Source organism: Lynx rufus, unplaced genomic scaffold (genome assembly GCF_022079265.1).
Source record: "Lynx rufus isolate CCGP_SWC_20201006 ecotype Redwood Valley unplaced genomic scaffold, mLynRuf1.p SCAF_1, whole genome shotgun sequence".
Classification (NCBI taxonomy): domain Eukaryota; kingdom Metazoa; phylum Chordata; class Mammalia; order Carnivora; family Felidae; genus Lynx; species Lynx rufus.
In genome coordinates, this window is record NW_025814823.1 from 163,211,412 (window position 1) to 163,234,974 (window position 23,563).

The window sequence follows — 23,563 nt, forward strand, 5'->3', positions numbered from 1 at the left end:
TATCAATATATTTCTTCATGGATCATGTATTTAGTGTCATACCTAAGAAAACTTTGCTGAATCCAAATTTATAAAAATTTTTCCTATATTCTTAGAATTCTGTATCTTGTATTCACACTTACAATCTATTTTAAGTATTTTATGTGGTACAAGATATGAATCAAAGTTCATTTTTTTTACATACAGATATCTAATTGTTCCATCATCATTTGTTAAAATGCTTATATGTTCTTCGCTAAATTGCACATACATCCTATCAAAACTCAATTATCCATTTATACGTGGGCTTATTTCGGGACTCTCTACTCTATCACACTGATGTATTCATCTATGTTTATACCAACACAATTTATTACATTAGCTAATAACTCTTGAAATAAAATAGTGTTGGTACTCTACTTCTACTCTTCATCAGAATTGTTTTTGGTTTTTCTAGGTCCTGTGTATATTGCATGAATTTAAGTTATTTGTAGAATATCTAAAAAAGAAACCCTGTGGGGACTTTGGTTGTGATTACATTGAAAACTACATCAATTTGGAAGGATTAACTTAATATATTGAGTCTTCCAAAACATGAGCACGGGATCTCTTTTTAAAAAATTTAGGTCTTTATTTTAGCTAGGAATATTTTGTAGTAATTATGAATACGGCTTTCACTTCTTATATTTATCCTTAAATATTTCTTCTTCTTGATACTATTGCTAATGGCATTTTTGTGTAATATCAATTTCCAGCTGTTTGTAGGTAATATATAAAAACACCATTGATTCTTGTATGATGATATATTCTTCTACAACATTTTTTTTCTTAATACTACTGTCAGTAGTGTTGTTTTTGACATTAATTTCCACTTATTTGTAGGTGGTATGTAGAAATACTGTAATCTCTTACATTTTGATCTTGTATCCTACAAATTACTAAACTTATTTTTTTAGTTATAGTTCAGTTATCATTTTTTATAGTTTTTTGTTATATTTTTAGTTATATAGTTTCTATATAGACAATTGTGTCATCTTCAAATAAACTATTTTATTTCTACTTTTCTTATCAGGATGCCTTTTATTTCTTTTTCTTACAGTATTGTAATGGCTAGAACATCCATTATAATGTTAATGTAATAGTACTGAAAGCAGATATCCTTGTTATGCTCCTGGTCATTCAATGTTTCATCATTGTCATTGAATGTTTCAACATGTCATTCATGTTTTCATCATTTTATAGCAGCTCAGTCTTCTATAGCAAAATATCATAGACTGGGTGGCTTAAACAATAAACACTTATTTCCACAGTTCTGGAAGCTAAGTCCAAGATCAAGGTGCAGGTAGCTTTGATGTTTGGTGTGGGCTTCTTCCCAGATTGTAGATCATCACATTCTCAGTGTATCCTCACACAGAAAATTGAGGGAAGTCTTTGGTCTATTCCCCTTCTTAAAAGAACACTAATCCCATTATGGGGGTGGGGGGTCCTACCCTCATGACATCACCTAAACCTAATTATTTCCTTAAGGCTCCACCTCCTAACACTATCACATTGGCTTCAACATATGAATTTAGGTGGGGGGGGGGACACATTCACTCCATAATAATCACTAAGTATAGTATTAGCTGTATGTTTTCATAGTTACCTCCAATTTCTAGTTTCCTAGTTTATTAGGAATAGATGTGGCACTTTATCATGGGCCTTTTTGGCATCTATTGTGATTATAGTTTTTTTTATTTTATTAATATGGTGGATTATATCAATTGATTTTCAAATATAAGAGCAATCTTGCATTCCTCTGAAAAATCTTACTTGAACATAATTTATTTTCGTTTTAATATACTCCTAGGTTCAACTTGCTAGAATTTTGTTAAAAGTTATTGCATCTATGTTCATGACAGAAATAAGTCTATATACTTTTCTTTTCTTACAAAGTTTTTGTCTAGTTTTGACATCAAGATAATGCAAGTTTTATAGAATAAGTTGGGGAGCATACACTCCTTTTCAATTTTCTGGAAGAATTTATGTAAAATCAAATATTGTTAAATGTTTGGTTTAATTCTCCAATAAAACCATTTGGGCCTGGAATTTTCTTTGTCAGAAGGTGCTTAAGTACAAATTTGATTTATTTACTAGATACATACATTTATTTTTCTTAAATAAATCTGTGTCTTTTGAAGGATTTGCCCATTTCATGGAAGTTGTCAGATTTATGGGCATAAAGTTGTTTATAATATTACCCTACTATCCTTTTAATATTGGTAGAATCTATAAAAATATCACATCAGCTCTCTGACTCTTGATATTGGTAGTTTTCTGTAACAGTTTAGCAATTTTATCCATCTTCTCAAAATTTCATCTGATTATATTTCCTCCATTGTTTTTTATCATTTCTACCTCACTAATTTCTGTTTAAATCTCAATTGTTTCCATTATTTTACTTACTTTGGGATCAATCTGCTTTGATGTTTCTAGTTTTTTAAGGTAGAAACAAATGTCATTGGCTTGAGACTTTTTTCTAATACTGGCTGTACATTTTTCCCTAAGTACTGTTTCAGTGGCATTTTATAAATTTTGTTACATGTGTATTCATTTTCATTCACATCAAAACACTTTACAATTTCCCTTCTGAAAAAATTATTTTAACACAAGTTGTTTAGAACTTTGTTATTCAGTTTCAAAATATTTGGGACTTTTCCAGAAATCTTTTTTTATTAATTTGTTTCTAATTTAATTTCATCATGGTTTGAAGATTTAATTTCATTATATGATTTAATCTTTTAAATTTACTGAGACTTGCTTTACAGAATATGGTTTACTTATAGGGTTTCGAGTTTAAAAAGAATGTATATTCTTCTTTGACAGGTGTAGTGTTCTACAAATGTCAATCAGGTCAAACTGGTTGTTAGTGTTGTTCAAATCTTATGCATCATCACTGAGGTTTTTTTGCCTACTTCTATTATTAAGAGAAGAGTATTGAAATATCTGATTATATTTGTGGATTTCTACATGTCTACTTACAGTGTCTAAGTTTTTGCTTCACAAATATTAAAGCTCTTTCATTAGGTTCATAAAAATCAAGAACTGTTTGAATTCTTGATGAAGTGATCATTCTATCATTACATAATGACCTTATTTATTCCTGCTAATATTATTTGCTCTCAAATCTACTTGGTCTGATATCATACTCCAGCTTTCTTTAGATTACTGTTAATATGATACACCTTTCCCCATCCCTTTACTTATAATCTACTTGTGTCTATATTTGAAGCACATTTCTTTTATGCAACATATACATTGGGTCTTGCTTTAAAAAATCAAATTTAAAATTTTCTGCCTTTTAATTGAGATATTGCAACATTTACATTTAATGTGATTACTACTGTAGTTAGGTTTGAATCTATCCTTTATATTTGTTTTCTTTTTATCTCTTCTTTGTTCTCTTTTTTGCCTAATTTGAGATTAAACAAATGTTTTTGTAAAATTCTATTTTAATTCATGCGTCAGCTTGACTTATTAGCTGTGACTGTTATTTTAGTGGTGCTTCAGAGGTGATATTATACATCTTTAACTTAACACAGTTTACCAACATGTGATATTATAGCACTTCATGTAAGCCCATAATATATGTTTATCTGTCTTAAACAATTATTTTTAAAGCGAGTTAAATAAGAAAAAATACTTACCTAAATAGTTACCATTTCCTTTGCTTTTCTTTGCTTTGTGTAGTTTATATTCTTATCTGGTATTTTACTTCAGCCAGACTTTTTAAACATTTCATGTAGGATAAGTCTGTTGTTCAAATATTATTTACATTTTTTATGTGTAAATTTATTTCTCCTTCACTTAAAAAAATCTTCACATGTATTTATCTTTGAGAGAGAGAGCACAGGTACAAGTGGGGAAGGGGCAGAGAGAGGGAGACAGAGGATCTGAAGCAGGCTCTGTGCTGTGAGCACAATTTGATTATTATGTAGCATGGTGTAATTTCTTCATGTTTCTTGTTCTGAGGGTTTGCTAAGTTTCTAGGTCTGTAGGTTTATGGTCTACATGAAATTTTTAAAATTTAAACATAATTTCTTCAAATATTTTTCTTTCTCCAAGGCCTTCCTTTGGAGACTCCAACTCTGCATTTGGCTGGCCACCTGAAGTTGTCCAAATCATTGATGCTTTGTTTATTTTTGTTAATTCTCTTTTCTCTGTGTTTTTCTGTTGGATGTTTATTATTAATAATTTCAAGTTTAAACTCCTGCAACGTCTATTCTGTCATTAATCTCATACATAGCATTTTTGTCAAACATCCTGGTTTTCATTTCTCTATGCTCAATTCGGTTTTTAAAAATGTCTTTTACTTTTTGAACATATGGAATACTGATATAATAACTGTGTTAACTCTGATAATATTAACATCCATGTCAGTTATGGGTCATTTTTGATCAACTGGTTTAGCTTCTCATTATGGGTTGTAGTTTTCCGCTTCTTTGAATTCCTTGCAACATTTTACTGAATATTGGACCTTCTAAATTTTGATCTTTGATGCTGAATATTTTTGTCTTTTTGTGAACATCCTTAAGCTTTGCTCTGAAATGCAGGTAATTTACTTGGAAACACTTTTATCTTTTTTAGTTTGATAGGCAGATTTGATAGGAATAGCCAGAATAGCACTCAGTTTACAATTATTATCCACTTCTGAGACAAGATCCCTGTGTATACTTTATGCACTGTGATTTTTGAGGTTTCCTAGTTGACTGATGAAAACAGATATTATTCCCAATCCTGTGTGAGAGGTATGCACTGTAATTCTAATTCTTTTGGTGGACTTAGACTCAAGAACTTTCTTCACATATATCATAGTTACTATTGCACTTAATACTTCAGGGGGTCTTCTGCAGATATATCCTCTAATACACAATCCTGTGAACTATAGCCATATTGGTTTTTGAACCCTCAGCTCAATTTCCTCAGTTAAGGGAATCAGGCAGAATCTGTCTCATTCCCACTCCCTGTGCCATGACCTTAAACCTCTATTAAGACAGTGAGCTGGAGGAATTACCTGGTTCACCTTAAATGTTTCTCCTTTCTCATGTATCACTGTCTTTCAATGACTAATTCCAATGTCTTGAAAAACACTGTTTCAATTTTATCAAATTCTTGGTTGTTTTTGGAAGAAGAGGAAAACTGTTACCCCATCTTGGCTGGAAGTGAAAGCTCAGAATTATTTCCAAATATAAATTTAGGATAAAGCCAAAAGGTCTTACTTTATATTATTAAAAACTGCCTATACTTCAAAATACTTTTAGATTGTTATATTCTCAATTTTAAACTATATATTTGAACAATTTTAGGTTTACATAATTGAGCATATACAGAGTTACCATTTTATATTACCAATAGAAGCAAATGTGAGTCTTTGTTACTCTATATCCTTGCTAGCATTTGGTTTTGTCAGTTTTCTGGATTTCAGTCAATGTGTTGGGGTATCTAATTGTTATTTTTATCTTTAACTCCCTGATGCATATAACACTGAACATATTTTCATATGCTTATTAGCATCTGTATATTCTTCTTAGTGAAGTGTCTGTTCAGATCTTTTGGCCATTTTTAATTGGGTTGTTTCTCTGTAAACTGATGAATTTTAAGAGTTCTTTAAATATTTTGGATATGTCCTGTATCAAATATGTATTTTTCCTCCAATTTGTGCATTGTCTTTTAATTCCATTAAGTGCCTTTCAGACAGAAAGTTTTTAATTTTAATGACACTTAACATATCATTTTTTCCTTTCATGCTTTTTTTTTGGTGTTGTATATGAAATGTCATCATAAAACCCAAGGTTACCTAGATTTTATCCTATGACATATTACAGAAGTTATAATTTTGTGTTTTATATTTAGGTCTAGAGTCCATTTTGAGTTAGTTTTAGTTTTTGTGAAGAGTATAAGTTCTCTCTCTAGATTTTTTTTCTTGTTTGTTTTTTTTTTTTTTTTTGCATGTACATTTTCAGTTTTTCTAGCACCATTTGTTGAAAATACTATCTTGGTTGCAATCCAAGATGGTGACAGAGTCTCTGGAACTCACCTCTTACTGAGGACGCACCAAATCTACAGCTATACAGAGAATTGCCCTGAGTAACTCGTACAAACAGGGAAAATGAGAAAATACCATCACCCACACTGAAACAGATAGGAAAACCTGAGACACACTTTCAGCATAAACCTCACCCCTGGCCAGTGCCTGATAATCAGGAAAGACCTCCCAACTAGCAACTTCTCCCTAAGCAGTGAAAAATATGGACCCCCCACTTATAGTGTGCCAACTTTTAAGACTCACACCTGAGTTACACCTGAGTCTTAAACACACCCAAAACACTTAGTTCCAAAAACTATTGGGGTTTGCATCCACAGGTGAAAAAGATTGAAAGAAATAAAGAAACATTTCTTAACAGGCTCTGCAGACTCACCATGGCTATCTCCCCATGGGCAAAAAATGCCCATCTCTGTCTGCCTGAAAGATCCTATCTGCATACTTTAAAACCTGCTACAGAGGATCAGGCTTCTAATTTAACATCTATCCAGGGGCTCACCACAATCCCCCCAAGGAAAGAGCCCCTTGATGGCAGGACTCTGATAACCAACAGAGCTTGCAGAGTTCCACAGTACTGCAGCAAACAAAGAAACAGTTCTTAACCAGCTATCCCTACAGGGTTCATGCAGAGGGGGGGGAGACAAAAATATACCCATTTTTTAGATTTCTCCTGAAAGAGGCCTATTTGAATACTTTAAAAGCAGCTGCCTGAAGATCAGGCTTCTAATTTAGAAGGCTTGTAGGGGCTGACTGCAATCCTCCCCAGAGATGAGAGAAGCCATCAGACATTACCTTTGCCTTCTCATGTCAGCTCACTACAAACTGCCAGTGTTTCCCTAGAAGTAACTTATACATATGCTGGCATCCCAGCTTTTGTGGCTGCCACCCAAGGGATGGGTTTCTGGGTAGTCTGGTTCTCACATCCAAAAGGGCTTGCAGTGATGAGTTCCACGGGACCATAGTAGACAATGACAAAAAAGCAATTATTAATGTGCACAGGAGTACCCCCTGCTGCTATACACTCAACCCTAACAAAGGTGGAGCAGACAAAATAACTAAACTCCAATTTCTCCCTGGAAGGGTCCAAACTATATTTTATTACTGCCTGAGGTCCAGATTGAGGTCCAATCAGCCTAAATCTAGGTGTTGACTAGTGTCCCTTTGGGACACTGACAGGTCTAGGCACATCCTCGACTAACAGGGCCCATTAAAAACAAAGAAGGTAGTTTAAACAATCACAAAAGTTTGAGAGACAAGCAAGAGCTCAAGCCTGGCTGAATGATAAATACCATCTATTTATAATTATAGGTAAGACAATAGTTGTAGATAAGGTTAACCTGGTTAATATAGTTATTAAAATAATTATAACTACAAGAATTTGTTAATGCATACACAAGGTAAAAAGACATAAATTGTGACATCAACAACAAATAGAATGTAGAGTGAGCATAAAAATTTAGAGCTTCAGTATGTGTTCAAGGTTAAGCTCTTATCAGCTTAAAACTGTTAAAAATATAAGATATTTTATGTAACATGCTAACCAGAAAGCAAAAGCCTATAGTAGACACACAAAAGATAAAGACAAAGCAATCTGAGCATACCACTACAGAAAATCATCAAACTATAAGAAGGAAAGCAAGACAAAAAGAAATAGGACTAAAAACCAGCCAGAAACAATGAACAAAATGGTGATATATACATACCTATCAATAATTACTTTAAATGTAATGGACTAAATTCTCCAATCAAAAGACAGAGAATGATTGAATGGATTAAAAAAAAAAAAAAACTGTATGCCTCCTACAAGAGACTCACGTCAGATGTATGGACACACAAAGACTGAAAGTAAAGAGATGAAAAAAGATATTCCATGCAAATGGAAGCCAAAAGAAAGCTGTGGTAGCTATATTTATATGAGACAGAGTAGACCAAAAACTGTTATAAGAGACAAATATCATGTTATAATGAAAAAGAATCAATCCAATAACAATTCAGTTGCAAATATTTATTTATCCAACAGAGGAATATCTAATACATAAAACAAATTTTAGCAGACCTAAAGGGAAAAATAGACAGAAATATAATAATAGTAGGGAACTTCAGCACCCTACTTTCAACAAGGGATAAATCATCCAGAGAGAAAATCAGTAAAAACAAACAAACAAAAAATAAACATTGGATTTAAACTACACATTGGCTCAGTTAGACCTACAGACGAACATTCCATCTACAGCAGGAGAATACCTATTCTTCTTGATGCATATGGAACATTCTCCAAAATATATCGTATAGTAGGCTATAAAACAAATCATTAAATTTAAGAAGAGTACAATAGTACGAAACTAGAAATCAATTTAAAGAAGAAAACTAGAAAAATCACAACTATGTGGAGATTTAAACACATGCTACTGAACAACTAATGGACCAAAGAAGAAATCAAAAGAGAAATTAAAAAAAAATACCTTGAGATAAATGAAAATGGAAAGGTAACATTCCAAAGACTATGGGGTATGGGAGGCAGCTAAAGAAATTCTGAGAGAAGTTCACAGTGATAAATGCCTACATTAAGAAAAAAGAAAGCTCTCAAATGAACAACCTAATTCTACACCTCAAGGAACTAGAAAAACAACAAATTAAGCTCAAAGTTAGTTGAAGGAAGGAAATAACAAAGATCAGAACAGAAATAAATGAGATAAAGACTAATAACACAATAGAAAAGGTCTATGAAACTAAAAGCTGGTATTTTTTTAAAGAAAAATGTAATAGACAAACCTTCGGATTTGCCAAAAAAAAAAAAAAAAGAGAACTCAAACAAATGAAATTGTGAATGAAGGAGACATCACAAATGAGACAACACAAATACAAAAGATCATGAGAGGACTGTGAAAAATTACATGCCAAACAATTGTTCTTTCTTGCTTTCTTGCTTTCACCTTTCCTTTTTTTTTTTTTTTTTGCCTCCTCTGGTTTTGAGTATTTTATGAGATTCTATTTTCTCTCATCTGTTAGCATAGCAATTATACTTTTAAAAATGTTTTAGTGATTTCCCTAGAATTTCCAGGATGTAAGCAAGTCTGCTTTCAAATAACACCATACTACTTCGTGGGTAGTGCACATACCTTATAAAAGACTATTCTCAACTCCTCCCTCCTCTTGTATAAGATTTCTATTATCCATTTCACTATCCATAAACTATAAACACTTAACCTCTTATCACCATTATTTTGAACATGTTATCTATTACACCAATTAAAAATTAAAAAATTATTATACCTTCATTTATTCATTCTCTGATGTTCTTCATTTCTTTATATAAACTCAAATTTCTCACTCATATCATTTTTCTTTTTTCTGAAAACTTCTTTATACATTTCTTACTGGAGGGCCTGAGTGGCTCATTCAGTCAAGCATCCGACTCTTGGTTTTGGCTCAGGTCATGACCTCATGGCTTCATGGGTTTGAGCCCTGTGTGTGGCTCTGCGCTGGCAGCATGGAGTCTGCTTGGGATGCTCTCTCTCTCTCCTCTCTCTACCCCTCCCTCACTGGCACTGTCTCTGTCTCTCTCAAAAGAAATAAACTTAAAAACAAAAAACACATTTCTTGCGAGGCAGGTTTACTTGCAAAGCATGTTTCTTTGTTTCTGTAGGTGAACTCAAATTTCTAATTCATACCATTTTTCTTTTTTCTGAAGAACTTCATTAAATGTTTCTTGCAAAGCAGGTTTACAATTCCATTATTTTTTTTAACCTGAGAATATCTTTATTTCCACTTTTTTTTTTTTTTGAGAGAAAGAGAGAATGAAAGAGAAGGAGCACACACAAGCAGGGAAGGGGCAAAAGCAGAGGGAGGGAGACACTCTTAAGCAGCCTCCACGCTGATGCAGGGCTGGATTGCACCACTGTGAAATCATGACTCCAGCAGAAATCGAGTCAGAAGCTTAACCTAATGAGTTATCCAGGCATCTTTCTGCTTTATTTTTGAAGGATAGTTTCATTGCACACAGAATTCTAGGTTAATGATTTTTTCAATCTTTTTAATATTTCATTCCACTCTCTTCTTGCTTGTATGGTTTCTCAATAAGTCTGTATTAAATAATCCTCAATCATATATCAGTGAGGTTTGTTTCTCCTGGCTTCTTTCAGGATTTTTGTCATTATTTTCTCATTCTGGAGTTTGAATATGATATGCCTAGGTGTCAGTTGTTTGGTATTTATCCTTCTTGAAGTTCTCTGAGTTTTCCATATCTATATTTTGGTGTTTGTTATTAATTACGAAAAATTCTCAGCCATTATGTGACCCACCTCTTCAGTCCCACTCTCCTCCTTCTGGTGTTTGCCTTATCATTTGTTATATCTGTGTAATTGCTGCACAGTTCTTGGATATCTGTCCCAGTTTTTTTTTTTTCATCTTTTTTTTTTCTCTGTGTTTTTCAGTTTGAGAAGTTTCTATTGACATATCTTCACAGTCATGGATACTTTCCTCAGTCCTCTGCAGTCTGATGGCCCCATGAAAGGGATTCTTCATTTCTCTTATAGTGTTTTTGCTTTCTGGTATTTACTTTTGATTTTTTCTTACAACTTCTATTTCTCTACCTAAATTACCTATCTTTTCTTTCATGTTGCCCACTTTTTTGCATTACAACCCTTAGCATATTAATCATAGCTATTTTATGTTCCTAGTCTGGTCATTTCTAAACCTGTGCCATATTTGAGTCTGGTTCTGATGTTTACTGTGTTTTTCAGTCTGCATATTTTCTTCCCTTTTAGAATGCCTTATAATGTGTTTGTTTAAAGGCAGACATTATTAGGTTACCAAGAACAGAGGTAAATAGGCCTTTTAGTGTGAGGTTTTTATGTTTATCTGTGTATGAATTAGGCTGTGTTTAAAGTTTGTTGTAGTTACAGGTGTCAAAGGCCTCTGTTTTCCATGGCATCCTCATTCTGTCTTCCAGGCTGTCCTGGGTTACCCTAGAATCTTTTTATCAAACAGTGCATACATTGCAGCTCTCTCACTTGTAATTCTCTATTATTACTAGGTATCTGTTGTGGTGGTGGTAAGATATTCTTGAGGGAAAGCATTCTATAATATTATGATTAAATCTTAGATTTTATGTCTCTCCCTGCCCCAGTGGGCCTGAGTCTCCAGGCTGTGAACTTCAGAAGTTTTTCTTAGCTTTTTTTCTCCCTTTCCTTATATAAAATAGGAAGGTTATAAAATGGTTGACTGGTCTAATTGCCCTCCTTTTTAAAGTTTGGCAAGGGAAACTCTGAGAAAGTAGTTTCCCTGCAGGGTAGACTCTTGTTACAAAGAGCAGACTTCTTGTGGGCATATTTCAAATAGTTACTTTCCCTCTCCTCCTGCCTAAAACACAAGAGGATTTTTCTCCGTTTCCACTGTTAGAACCTGGTGGAGCACCTGGATGTAAGAGTCATGAAAGTGTGCAGGGTCTTCCCATGACTGAGTCCCGGGAGTCTTTAACTCTCAAATTATTCCATGTTCCACACCTAGCAATTAGTCAAGTACTGTTTAATATTCAGTTCCAATGGCTTCTGCTTCCAGTAAACTGCAATTCTCTCTATTTGCCTCTCTCTCCAGTTTAGGGGTCAGTACTTTGCCCAGTTTGCCCTCTGTTGTTGATTTTTTATTTGTCCAAACCTTTTCTAATTGTGAGGATGGGAGTGATGACTTACAAGCACTTTAATATTGGAATAGAAACTATAAGTCCTATTGTTCTTTATTATTTCTCACTACACTTACTAATATAAAAACAATTAGTGTGCAGACCATACAAAGACAGGAAATATCGATGTATACCTGAGCTACATAGATGCCTAAACTATATGTGTATCTATACTTACTTTTCTACTTCAAGTTGATATTTTACCACTCTGTTTAAAATGTGTAAGTCTCATAACCACAGATGTCCATTTTTTCTGTCCCTTAGGTTACAGTTGTCACACATATTATATCTACAACCTTCAATAATCTACACCAATGTTGTACTTTTGATTTTCAATAGTTACATATATCTTAAACTTAAGATGAAAAAGTTAGTCTATTTACTAGTGTATTTATCACTTCTTTTACTCTTCCTTTATCTTTCAAGTTTCAAGTTTTCCTCTAGGATTATTTTGCTTTAAACCGGAAAAAAAACTTAGTAATTTCTTTTAGAGCTAACAACTAATTTTATTATCCTTCACCTGAGAATAGCTTTACTTGATTTTCATTCTTGAAAGATATTATCACTGGATTAATGATTAAAGAGTCAAGAGTTTGTTATTTTTTTTTCTTTCAGAATTCTAAACATATTGTTCTACTCTTTTCCGAACCCATGGTTTCTGAAGAGAAATTCAGTCATTTGTATTACTGCTCATATCAATATTATGTTAACATTCTTATTTGATAATGATGACATCTGGATCCCCTGTGGGTCTATTCTATCATCTGTTCTGTCTCATAACTTTTGGTCACATCCTTGATCTGCTCGGTAATTTTTTGTAATGCAAGACCTTTGCCTATGATACTTTACAACTAGCTGTGTTTGATATTATCTTTTTTTTTTTTTTTTTTTAGAGTGTTGTATCTTTCTGCCAATAGTTAGAGTGCTGGCTGACCAAATCAATCCAATCAGAGACCAGATTAACTCCTGGCTAAGCTATGGTACTTCAGGAAGGCCCTCACTGTTAGGTCTGAGCTTGAGAGAGATACCAATTGAGAACACGTAGTGTTCACCACAGTTCCTCTCCACTCCACCCCCACAATATTCTGAAGTCACTCTGATCTACAGAGTATCACAATACTGCTAGAATTTTCCTCTACTTTCTACAAGATTTTTGCTTGTTGTCAGCTTCTTACTTCATAATGCAGCATATATATTGAATGAAAACCCAACAGAATGTTGTCTTATTTGTTTATCTCCCTCCTATCTCTGATATCCCGCCCAGCCCTATTTTTGTCTCTTTAGGTTGATACATCTGTCAAAAGGTGTGATTTCTCATCATTTAACTAGATGCTTTCTGACCAGACCTTTGCCCAAATTCTTGGCTTCTTGCCAACATCAAGAATTAGAAAATATCTCTAGAAGTATCCAACTGCAGAAAATTCCTTCTTTTCTTAAGGGTCTGCCTTATTCTAGAATTTTGGCCTTTAAATTCCTATTTGCCAAACAATCCTCTGATGCCCTTTAAACAAACCTTTTAAACTCTATTCAGTTTTCTGGGGTTGTTCTCAGTGGGAGCATTGGTCGGCCACAAGTTACTCCGAAATGAAAGTCTTATTTTCTTTACTGATTTTACTTGCTCAGTCCTTAGGTTTTCTATTTGAATTCTGTTCCCCTGTGTTTAATACCAATCTCTGCCAAGTTCTTTAAGTTTTCGCAAGTTTAGCTTAAAGAATGCGTTACTTACACGTACTATCAGATGTACTTCAGTTCCCTTCTATGATGTCTATAAAAAGGCAGACATACTAATTCAGGAACATAAGATAAGGCTTTGTATAGACAGCATTGTCTCCTACTATTAGTCACTTTAATACAGAATATTACTTCTACATCCTGACTCATGTCAATGGTTTTTTTTATTACTTTATGAATGCATAAGTAGTCATGTCACAAGCTATCATCATGATATTTCTGCCCTTAATATAAAAGGTGAAACTTTATATTTCTTATATAAAGGTGAAGCTTTATATTTCTTTTACATGTTGAATAATTCCAAGAATGGAACAAACATACAGGGTTACTAGATAAATAATTATTAACTGAAAAATACATTGTTAGTTCAAATGTAAAATCCTGATATACAAAATAATATTTACCCGTCATAATCTTCATTGATCCCAGCAAATGGTATTGTATCACAGCGTACAAAAATTACAAACCCAAAGAATACAAGTGATATAACAGATGTAACGATTGTAAATCTCATAAGGGCTTTACAAGACATGTGTAACTTGGAAACAATGATACCTCCCAGAAGCTGGCCAAGTGCACCTCCTGGAAGCAAAACAAAGCCTAAAAGAAAGGAGGAGGAGGAGGAGAAAACAGTTAAAAAATAATCAGCTAAAGATAGTACAGAAAATTCATACATTGATGTAATCCCCATGCTCTAAACATATAGCAAACATGGATTTAAATAAAAAGACAACAAAAACTTAAAGGCATGGTAAACATCTTAACAAACCTGAACTTTAAGAGAAGTATAAATTTGGGAGTAGGGCTGAAGCTATAGGCATAATGGAATGATGGAGAAGTTTTGTTCCTATATAGTAATGGCATCTAATCCATGGAAACAGAAGAAAATTGTCTTATTTAGAGCTATTCTTGTATAGCTTCATGGATTTATAGTTTATAGCAAGAGGGATGCTCATAATGACAAGAGAATCTGAGATGTGTTGCCAAGAATTAAATTAAGCCATCTGCTGGTTCTGTAGATGGATGTGCAATATTAACAATCTCACAACAAAGTGGGATTTCAGAGTAGCCATTATGAAAATTGTTTTCTTTTCAATCAAGGATATAGATTAGATAGAGGCAAGCATGAAGAAGAAAAGGAGGAGGAAGGAGAAGAAGAAATATAGTTAGAAAATAATCGTATGAAGGTAGCACAATAAATGCTTACATTGATGTAATCTTCACTGCTCCAAACATAGAGGTGCTAGATTTAAATAGGAATATAGCAAGAGAAATATAAAGCAAAACACAAGTCCATTTAACATCAGATTAAATTTATATCACTGAAGGGTCTGTGAGAGACTTGGAAATAAATAATTTTAGGATACTCAAAAAGATAAATGATAGTGTAACTTCCATAAAAATGAAGAAGAAATAAAAGAATAAAGGAATGAAATAAGAGCAGATGAATATAAAAATAAGAAGCCCAGGCATTTATAAATATAATTATTAAAATAAAAACTCAAATCTCAGACCAGAGACATTTGATAAGTGAATAAATTGGAAGAGAGGACTGTGTTATTCATCTACCATATAATAAAAAAAAGAGTAAAAGAAAAATAACCAAGATAACTAGCTAAAAGGCAATGAGTACAATGGAGAAGTATGATCAAATATGATTACCCAGTTGAACAAGGTCAAATTCAAAAGTAGTAAGTTATGTTGATAGTGTAGTACCCTTGATATGATTTGATGAAAATGGCACTTTACTTCTGTGAGCTTCCTTCTAAAACCTATAAACCCTGTCTAATCACAAGGAAACAAATTGGGCAATTCCCTGTTAAGGAACATTCTAAAAAAATACCTGACCAGCACTCCTCAAAACTGTCAAAGTCATAAAAAAAGACAATGGAAGACTGAGCAGCTGTCAAACTCAACAGAAACCTAAAGAAACACATGACAATTAAATATCATGTATCCTGAAAGAGATCCTGGAATAGAAAACAAAAACAAAAACAAAAACAAAAACTTTATGTAAAAGCTAATGAAATCCAAATAAAATGTTGACTTTAGTTAGTATTGATATTGGTTCATTAATTATAGCAAATCTACCATACTAATGTAAGATGTTAATAAAAGGGGGAAACAGGTGTGCAGTGTATGGGAGTTAGCCCTCTGTACTATTTCCATTTTTTTTTAATTTAAAACTGATCAGAAAGCAACTTAAAAAAAAAAGCACAGTGGGAACAGAATAAAAGGCTCTTAAAAATGTTTTACAGCAGTTGTGAGAAATATAATGGAATGAATGCCAGAGAAATAATACATGAAAAGTGGAAACTGAGAATGAGAAATTTCCATCATTAAAAAATATTATTCCTAGGAATAAAAGTATACTCCAACTACTGAGAAGGATTAAAAATAAATACTTAAATCTATCCTTACACATACAGAAGGTAAGGAAAATTCATAACATTAAGAATAAAGCAAAAATTGTAAAAGCTGCCAAAAAGCGTGTTACTTGCAAAAGAATGATAACTATAGCTAATTTATAAAATTATAACATTAATAATCTAGACTGGATATGTACACACGCACTCACTACTGAAAAGTGGGGGTAGCAAACTGTCAGTGGTTGGTTAAAATCTCCTAAACAAACCAAAGGCAGATAAAATAAAATTTAAAAAAATGAGTCCATTAAGACAGGATAGGATAGTAGGGAGAGAAAGAAGCAAAACAGAAGAATAATAAACTAAAAAATATAAATAGAAGTTACCTAAAATATCAGAATCCACGATAATAGTAAATGGATAAAACTTAACTATTAAAAAGACAGATTGGATATTTTTAAAGGAAAGTCTGAAAATAAAGTAGTAAAAAAAAGTATACCATGAAATGTAGCTCCTAAACATGTATATATCTAATAACATCGTATAAAATAAATTATGGAAAAATGCCCAGATTTTAAGAAAATTAAAAATCCATAAAGTATTTTGATTCAGCTTTATCATAAAGACGTAGCTTACAACACTATTAAAGATATGGAAAATATTAATCGATGTGAACGGTTATTTAAAGAGAAACAAAATCATACAATTAGAAATGAAAAGTCTTTTCTGGCTTAAGTAAAAATGCAAGAATCATCATTTAAAAATACATAGAACAGAAAAAACAATGAAAATCATACCTAAATGTATGAGATGCTACTAATGAATATCTATAAATAATTATACTACCATGTTAAGGTTGTTAGGAAAATTAAATAAGTCAGTAATTACTTCGAGCAAAGTAAACATATGAGTGTTTGATAAAAGGTAGAGATTTGCAAACAAATTCATTTATTAGAAAGCAAAAGGTACGAATAGAATGGAGGCAGTATTTATCAAGAAAAGTGTGGGAACTGGAACTGAATCAGGAGACTTCAGAGGATGAGAAGTACTCCTGCAGGTAAGGAAGTCAGTAAGAAGTAAACCACATTTTACCCCAGAATCTTAGAAATTAACGGCAGTAGGTACCACTAAAAGCAGGAGTGAGATAAAGGTAAAAACAAGGGGAATGGATTGCAGTCTATATAAAATGTTTGATTTCCAAGTCCTCTCCCCATCCCCATCCCCATGCCATATAACTGACCGGCAAAAGACTTGGTTTATTCAGCTGGAACCCAACAACTGTAGATTTAAGAAAACGAAGCATATTTGTGAGCAGAAAACTGAGTCCTTAACTCAGCCAGGAAAATATTGGCTGTCAGGCTTATTGCCCTAGGCAATAGGAAAATCCTGGGCACAGGGAGTTCAACAATTAAAGGGCTAGGTCTTTGAAGTCTACCCCAAGAGGAAACAAAACAATTGAAAATTCAAACAACGCACAGAACTTCCAACCATCTTTTTATGTACATATTTCATCGGTGTAAAGAAAAGTACACAAATCACAGTACATACTGATGACTTTTCAAAGTGAACATTCCTATGAAAATACCACTCAAATCAAAAATTAAAAATTGCCAGAAGATTAGAGGCTCTTTCATGTACTCATAGGATTTTCTAAAATATGGATCATAAAGTATGTATGCATTAAGGCTTCTTTTGTTTTTTGGCATGATGTTTAGAAAATTCACCCATGGTTTTATATACAACAATCGATGATGCCTTCTCATTGCTGAATAGCATTCTAGAATACACATACACAACTGGTTCACTGTGATATTGTGAATTGTAATGTACTTTAGAAATTCATGTATATGTCCCTTTGTAAACATTTGCATTTCTTCTAGGTATATTCTTAAGAGAAGAACTTATGTTTGGTATGTAACCAGGAGTGGAATTTCTGAATGAGGGAATATGTATATGTTCAGATTTTCATGATATTGCCAAACAGATTTATAAAATGCTTAAACCAATTTACATTTTCACCAGTAGTGGATGAAATGCCAAATGCTGTAAGTCTGTGACAACATGTATTTCCCTTTTTCATTTTAGCCATTCTGGTGAAAGAGTAATAGTATTGCATTGTGGTTTTAATATGCATTTCCCCAAAAACCAATGAAGGTGAACCCACTTTCATACGAATATTGGCCAATAGATATCATCTTCTATAGAACAGCTTCTCAAGTCTTTTGTCCATTTTTATTGGATTATATGCCTTACTGTTGATGGAAATTTTTACATATTCTTTGTAGAGTAAAATCTTTGTAGAGTATTTCTATTGAAAAGATTGTCTGCTTTCATTTTTACTCTTTATCCTGACATTTGATAAACAGAAGTTCTTAATTTTAATGTAATACCACTTAATTTTTTTCTTTACAGCTATGTGATTTCTATCCTATATAAAAAAATCTTTGTTTTCTCCAAGGCCATGAGATACTTTCCTATGTTTTATTCTAAAAAGCTTTATTGTCTTACCATTCACATTTAGATCTATAATACACCTAGAATTTGGTAGTTGTGTATATAGTGAGGTAGCGGTCAAGATTTACCTTTTTTCATAACGATATCTAATTGACCCAATATCACCAATGCCTAATTAACCCAGCTATCTGTTTTATTTATTATAAAGCTACATTGTTGAGAGCATACCTATGTATAATTGTTTCATCTACGTCACCGGCTAACCCTCCTGCCACTATAAATAACCTCTTCATAACAAGTAATACCTCTTGCTTTAAAGAATACTATACTGGGGCGCCTGGGTGGCGCAGTCGGTTAAGCGTCCGACTTCAGCCAGGTCACGATCTCGCGGTCCGTGAGTTCGAGCCCCGCGTCAGGCTCTGGGCTGATGGCTCGGAGCCTGGAGCCTGTTTCCGATTCTGTGTCTCCCTCTCTCTCTGCCCCTCCCCCGTTCATGCTCTGTCTCTCTCTGTCCCAAAAATAAATAAACGTTGAAAAAAAAAAAAAAAATTTAAAAAAAAAAAAAGAATACTATACTTAAAATCACTATAGTTACACCACCTTTTCTTCCCACAGTACTTTTTCTATCCTTTCAATCTTTTCATGTCCTCATACTTAAGGAGTATCTCTTCCAAGTGATATACTGGATTGTCCCTCCAATCTGAAAACCTTTATTTATATGTATTATAATTACTACCATATTTATTGAGAAGCAATTCTCCATGTATCTCATGTTTCTGTATACCCAGCAAGCAGAACCACTGACTGATCTTTTTTCTATCTTTTCAAGGATATTTATACAGTGAACAAACAGCCTTGGATAATAGAGATAGTGTTCTTCTTGAAAGCAGAAGGCAAGTTTCCTTATAGTTTTGGAAAACAGAGATAGTGTCCCTCCTGGAATTGGGAGAAAACACATTTATTGTCAAGTATAATAAAGACAATGTCTCCTTCTGGATTAAAAGGTAAGCATGGTTACTGTCTATTCTAAGATTTATGTTCCCCTAGAGTGGTGCCCACATTCACTACCTAACTAGCTAACACTGTGCCCTGGCCACCCAGACTTTGATGGATCTGCCCTTCCCAGTTACATTTGCCTCAGTCTCAGTCCTGCGGGTCGCTCCCCTAGAACTCTGATGCAAACCTTGTCAACACCAGGTATTCTGGCTCATATGTTTTAAGGGCTTCAGTTCTGGTGGTGGCAGTGGGCCCTAGGGAAGACTGAGATGCACCTTGTTAAAACTGTGTGCCTCATGGCCGGGGACTGAAGACTGCCCACGACAGGTAGAGAGAGAAACTGCAGATGACTACAATAAAGGAAAAAGTAGCCAGGACACAACAGCTGGACACATGCAACACACACTGAGACACCTTGAAATGTTAGGTTTTGGTGAACAGAGAGTACTACACTGCAAAGTACTAGAGGATCACTTCTTTATAAGGCCATTACTCTCAAGATCAGGAGACATAGCTGATCTATCTCCCGATCACACAGAAACAGACATAGAAAGTTAGACAAAATGAGGAGACAGAGTAATATGTCCCAAATGAAAGAACAGGACAAAAAAAAACATATCAAGAGTGAAATGAATGTAAGTAATATGCCTCATAGAGAATTTAAAGTAATGATCATAGAGATACTCAGCGAACTTGAGAAAAGAGTGGAGAGTATCAGTAAGACCCTTAAAAAAGAGATAAGAGAATATAAAAAAGAACCAACCAGAGATGAAGAACACAACAAATGAAATTAAAAATATACTAGATGGAATAAATAGCAGGCTACAGGAAGTGGAGGAACAAATTAGAGACTTGGAGGACAGGGTAATGGAAAGCAATCAAACTGAGCAAGTAAGGGGGAAAAAAGTATGCAAAATGAGAATACACTTAGGGAATTCAGGGACGCCATCAAGGGTAACAACATTCACATTATATGGTTATCAGAAGAAACAATAGTTGAATATCCCCTAATCTGGGGGAGGAATCAGACATCCAGAACCAGGAGGCACAGAGATCCCCCAACAAAATTAACCCAAGGAGGTCCATATCAAGACACACAGTAATTAAAATGGCAAGAAACAGTGATAAAGAGAGAATTTTAAAAGCAGCAAGAGAAATGAAGACAGTTACAAGGAAAACACCGTATGATTGTCAGTAGATTTTTCAGCAGAAACTTTGCAGGCCAGAAAGAATGACATGAAAGGAAAAAAATCTACAGCAAAGAACACTCTATCCAGAAACACTAACATTCAGAATAGAAGGAGAGATATGAACCAAACCACTAAACCAGCCCTAAAAAAAAAAAAAATGTTAACGGGGACTCTGTGAGGGAAAACAAAAACCACAAGTGAAAATAGGCACAAAAACAGTGAAATTACGTGTATCTCTAAAAGCAGTCAAGGAACTCACAAAATAAAAGGATGTAAACTATAACACCATATACCAAAACTGTGGGGCTGGGAGGAGTAGAGAATAGATTCAAACTTAAGTGACCAACAACCTAATATAGACTGTTATATGCAGATGTTATATACAAACCTAAGGTAATTAATAATCAAAAACTTCTGATAAATATGTAAAAAATAAAGAGAATCCAAGTATATTATTAAAGAAAGCCAGGAAAATGTGAGAGAAGAGAGGAAGAAAAGAAATGATCAGATAAGAACTTCAAAAACAACCACAAAACAAGTAATAAAATGGCAATAAATACATACCTATCAATAATTACTTTGAATGTAACTGGACTAAATGCCCCAATCAAAAGACATAGGGTGACAGAGTGGATAAAAAATGAGACCCATCTATATGCTGCCTACAAGAGACTCATTCCAGATGTAAAGACACCTGCAGATTGAATGTGAGGGGATGGGAACTATTTACCATGAAAATGGATATGAAAAGAAAACCAGGGTAGCAATCCTTTTTTTGGACAAAGTAGACTTTAGAACAAAGACTATAACAAGAGAAAAAGAAGGAAACCATGTAATAATGAAGAGATCAGTCCAATAAGAAGATACAACAATTGTAAATATTTGTGCATCCAACATGGGAGCACCCAAATAAATACATAAAATGGTCAATAACAAACATACAGGAAATAAGCAGTAGTAATACAATAATAGTAGGGGACTTTAACACCCCACTTACATCAATGAACAGACATACAAACATAAATTCAACAAGGTAGCAATGGTTTTGAATAACACACTGGGCCAGATGGATTTAACAGATACATTCAGATACATTGGCTCAGATGGACTTGACAGATATATTTAGAACTCTGCATCCCAAAGCAACAGAATATACTTTCTTCTCCAGTGCACATGGAACATTCTCCAAGATAGATCACATACTGGGTCACAAAACAGCCCTTCATAAGTATACAAGAATTGAAATCATACCATGCATACTTTCAGACCACAATGCTATGAAGCTTGAAATCAACCACAGGAAAAAGTCTGGAAAACCTCCAAAAGCATGGAGGTTAAAGAACACCCTACTAAAGAATGAATGGGTCAACCAGGCAATTAGAGAAGAAATTAAAAAATATATGGAAACAAATGAAAATGAAAATACAACAATCCAAATGCTTTGGGATGCAGCAAAGGCAGTCCTGAGAGGAAAATACATTGCAATCCAGGCCTATCTCAAGAAACAAGAAAAATCCCAAATACAAAATCTAACAGCACACCTAAAGGAAATAGAAGCACAACAGCAAAGACAGCCGAAATCCAGCAGAAGAAGAGAAATAATAAAGATCAGAGCAGAAATAAACAATATAGAATCTAAAAAAAACTGTAGAGCAGATCAACGAAACCAAAAGTTGGTTTTTTGAAAAAATGAACAAAATTGATAAACCTCTAGCTAGGCTTCTTAAAAAGAAAAGGGAGATGACCCAAATAGATAAAATCATGAATGAAAATGGAATTATTACAACCAATCCCTCAGAAATACAAGCAATTATCAGGGAATACTATGAAAAATTATATGCCAACAAACTGGACAACCTGGAAGAAATGGACAAATTCCTAAACACCCACACACTTCCAAAACTCAATTAGGAGGAAATAGAAAGCTTGAACAGACCCATAACCAGCGAAGAAATTGAATCAGTCATCAAAAATCTCCCAACAAATAAGAGTCCAGGACCAGATGGCTTCCCAGGGGAGTTCTACCAGACGTTTAAAGCAGAGATAGTACCTATCCTTCTCAAGCTATTCCAAGAAATAGAAAGGGAAGGAAAACTTCCAGACTCATTCTATGAAGCCAGTATTACTTTGATTCCTAAACCAGACAGAGACCTAGTAAAAAAAGAGAACTACAGGCCAATATCCCTGATGAATATGGATGCAAAAATTCTCAATAAGGTACTAGCAAATCGAATTCAACAGCATATTAAAAGAATTATTCACCATGATCAAGAGGGATTCATTCCTGGGATGCAGGGCTCGTTCAACATTCGCAAATCAATCAACGTGATACATCACATTAATAAAAGAAAGGATAAGAACCATATGATCCTGTCAATCGATGCAGAAAAGGCATTTGACAAAATCCAGCACCCTTTCTTAATAAAACCCCTTGAGAAATTCTGGATAGAAGGAACATACTTAAACATCATAAAAGCCATTTATGAAAAGCCCACAGCTAACATCATCCTCAATGGGGAAAAACTGAGAGCTTTTTCCCTGAGATCAGGAACACGACAGGGATGTCCACTCTCACCGCTGTTGTTTAACATAGTGTTGGAAGTTCTAGCATCAGCAATCAGACAACAAAAGGAAATCAAAGGCATCAAAATTGGCAAAGATGAAGTTAAGCTTTCACTTTTTGCAGATGACATGATATTATACATGGAAAATCCGATAGACTCCACCAGAAGTCTGCTAGAACTGATACATGAATTTAGCAAAGTTGCAGGATACAAAATCAATGTACAGAAATCAGTTGCATTCTTATACACTAATAATGAAGCAAAGAAAGGCAAATAAAGAAACTGATCCCATTCACAATTGCACCAAGAAGCATAAAATACCTAGGAATAAATCTAACCAAAGATGTGAAAGATCTGTACGCTGAAAACTATAGAAAGCTTATGAAGGAAATTGAAGAAGATACAAAGAAATGGAAAGACATCCCCTGCTCATGGATTGGAAAAATAAATATTGTCAAAATGTCAATACTACCCAAAGCTATCTACACATTCAATGCAATCCCAATCAAAATTGCACGAGC

The 23,563-nt window shown here is 33.8% G+C and overlaps 1 protein-coding gene across 1 annotated transcript in view; it reads right to left on the reverse strand.

The window, feature by feature from the left end:
* The window catches only part of SLCO6A1 (solute carrier organic anion transporter family member 6A1), a 93,395-nt gene that overhangs the window by 30,785 nt on the left and 39,047 nt on the right, over positions 1-23,563 (reverse strand). Inside the window, exon 8 of the mRNA XM_047089772.1 lies at positions 13,877-14,072. Within this exon, the coding sequence (XP_046945728.1) occupies positions 13,877-14,072 (196 nt within the window). The remainder of the gene's footprint in view (positions 1-13,876; positions 14,073-23,563) is intronic.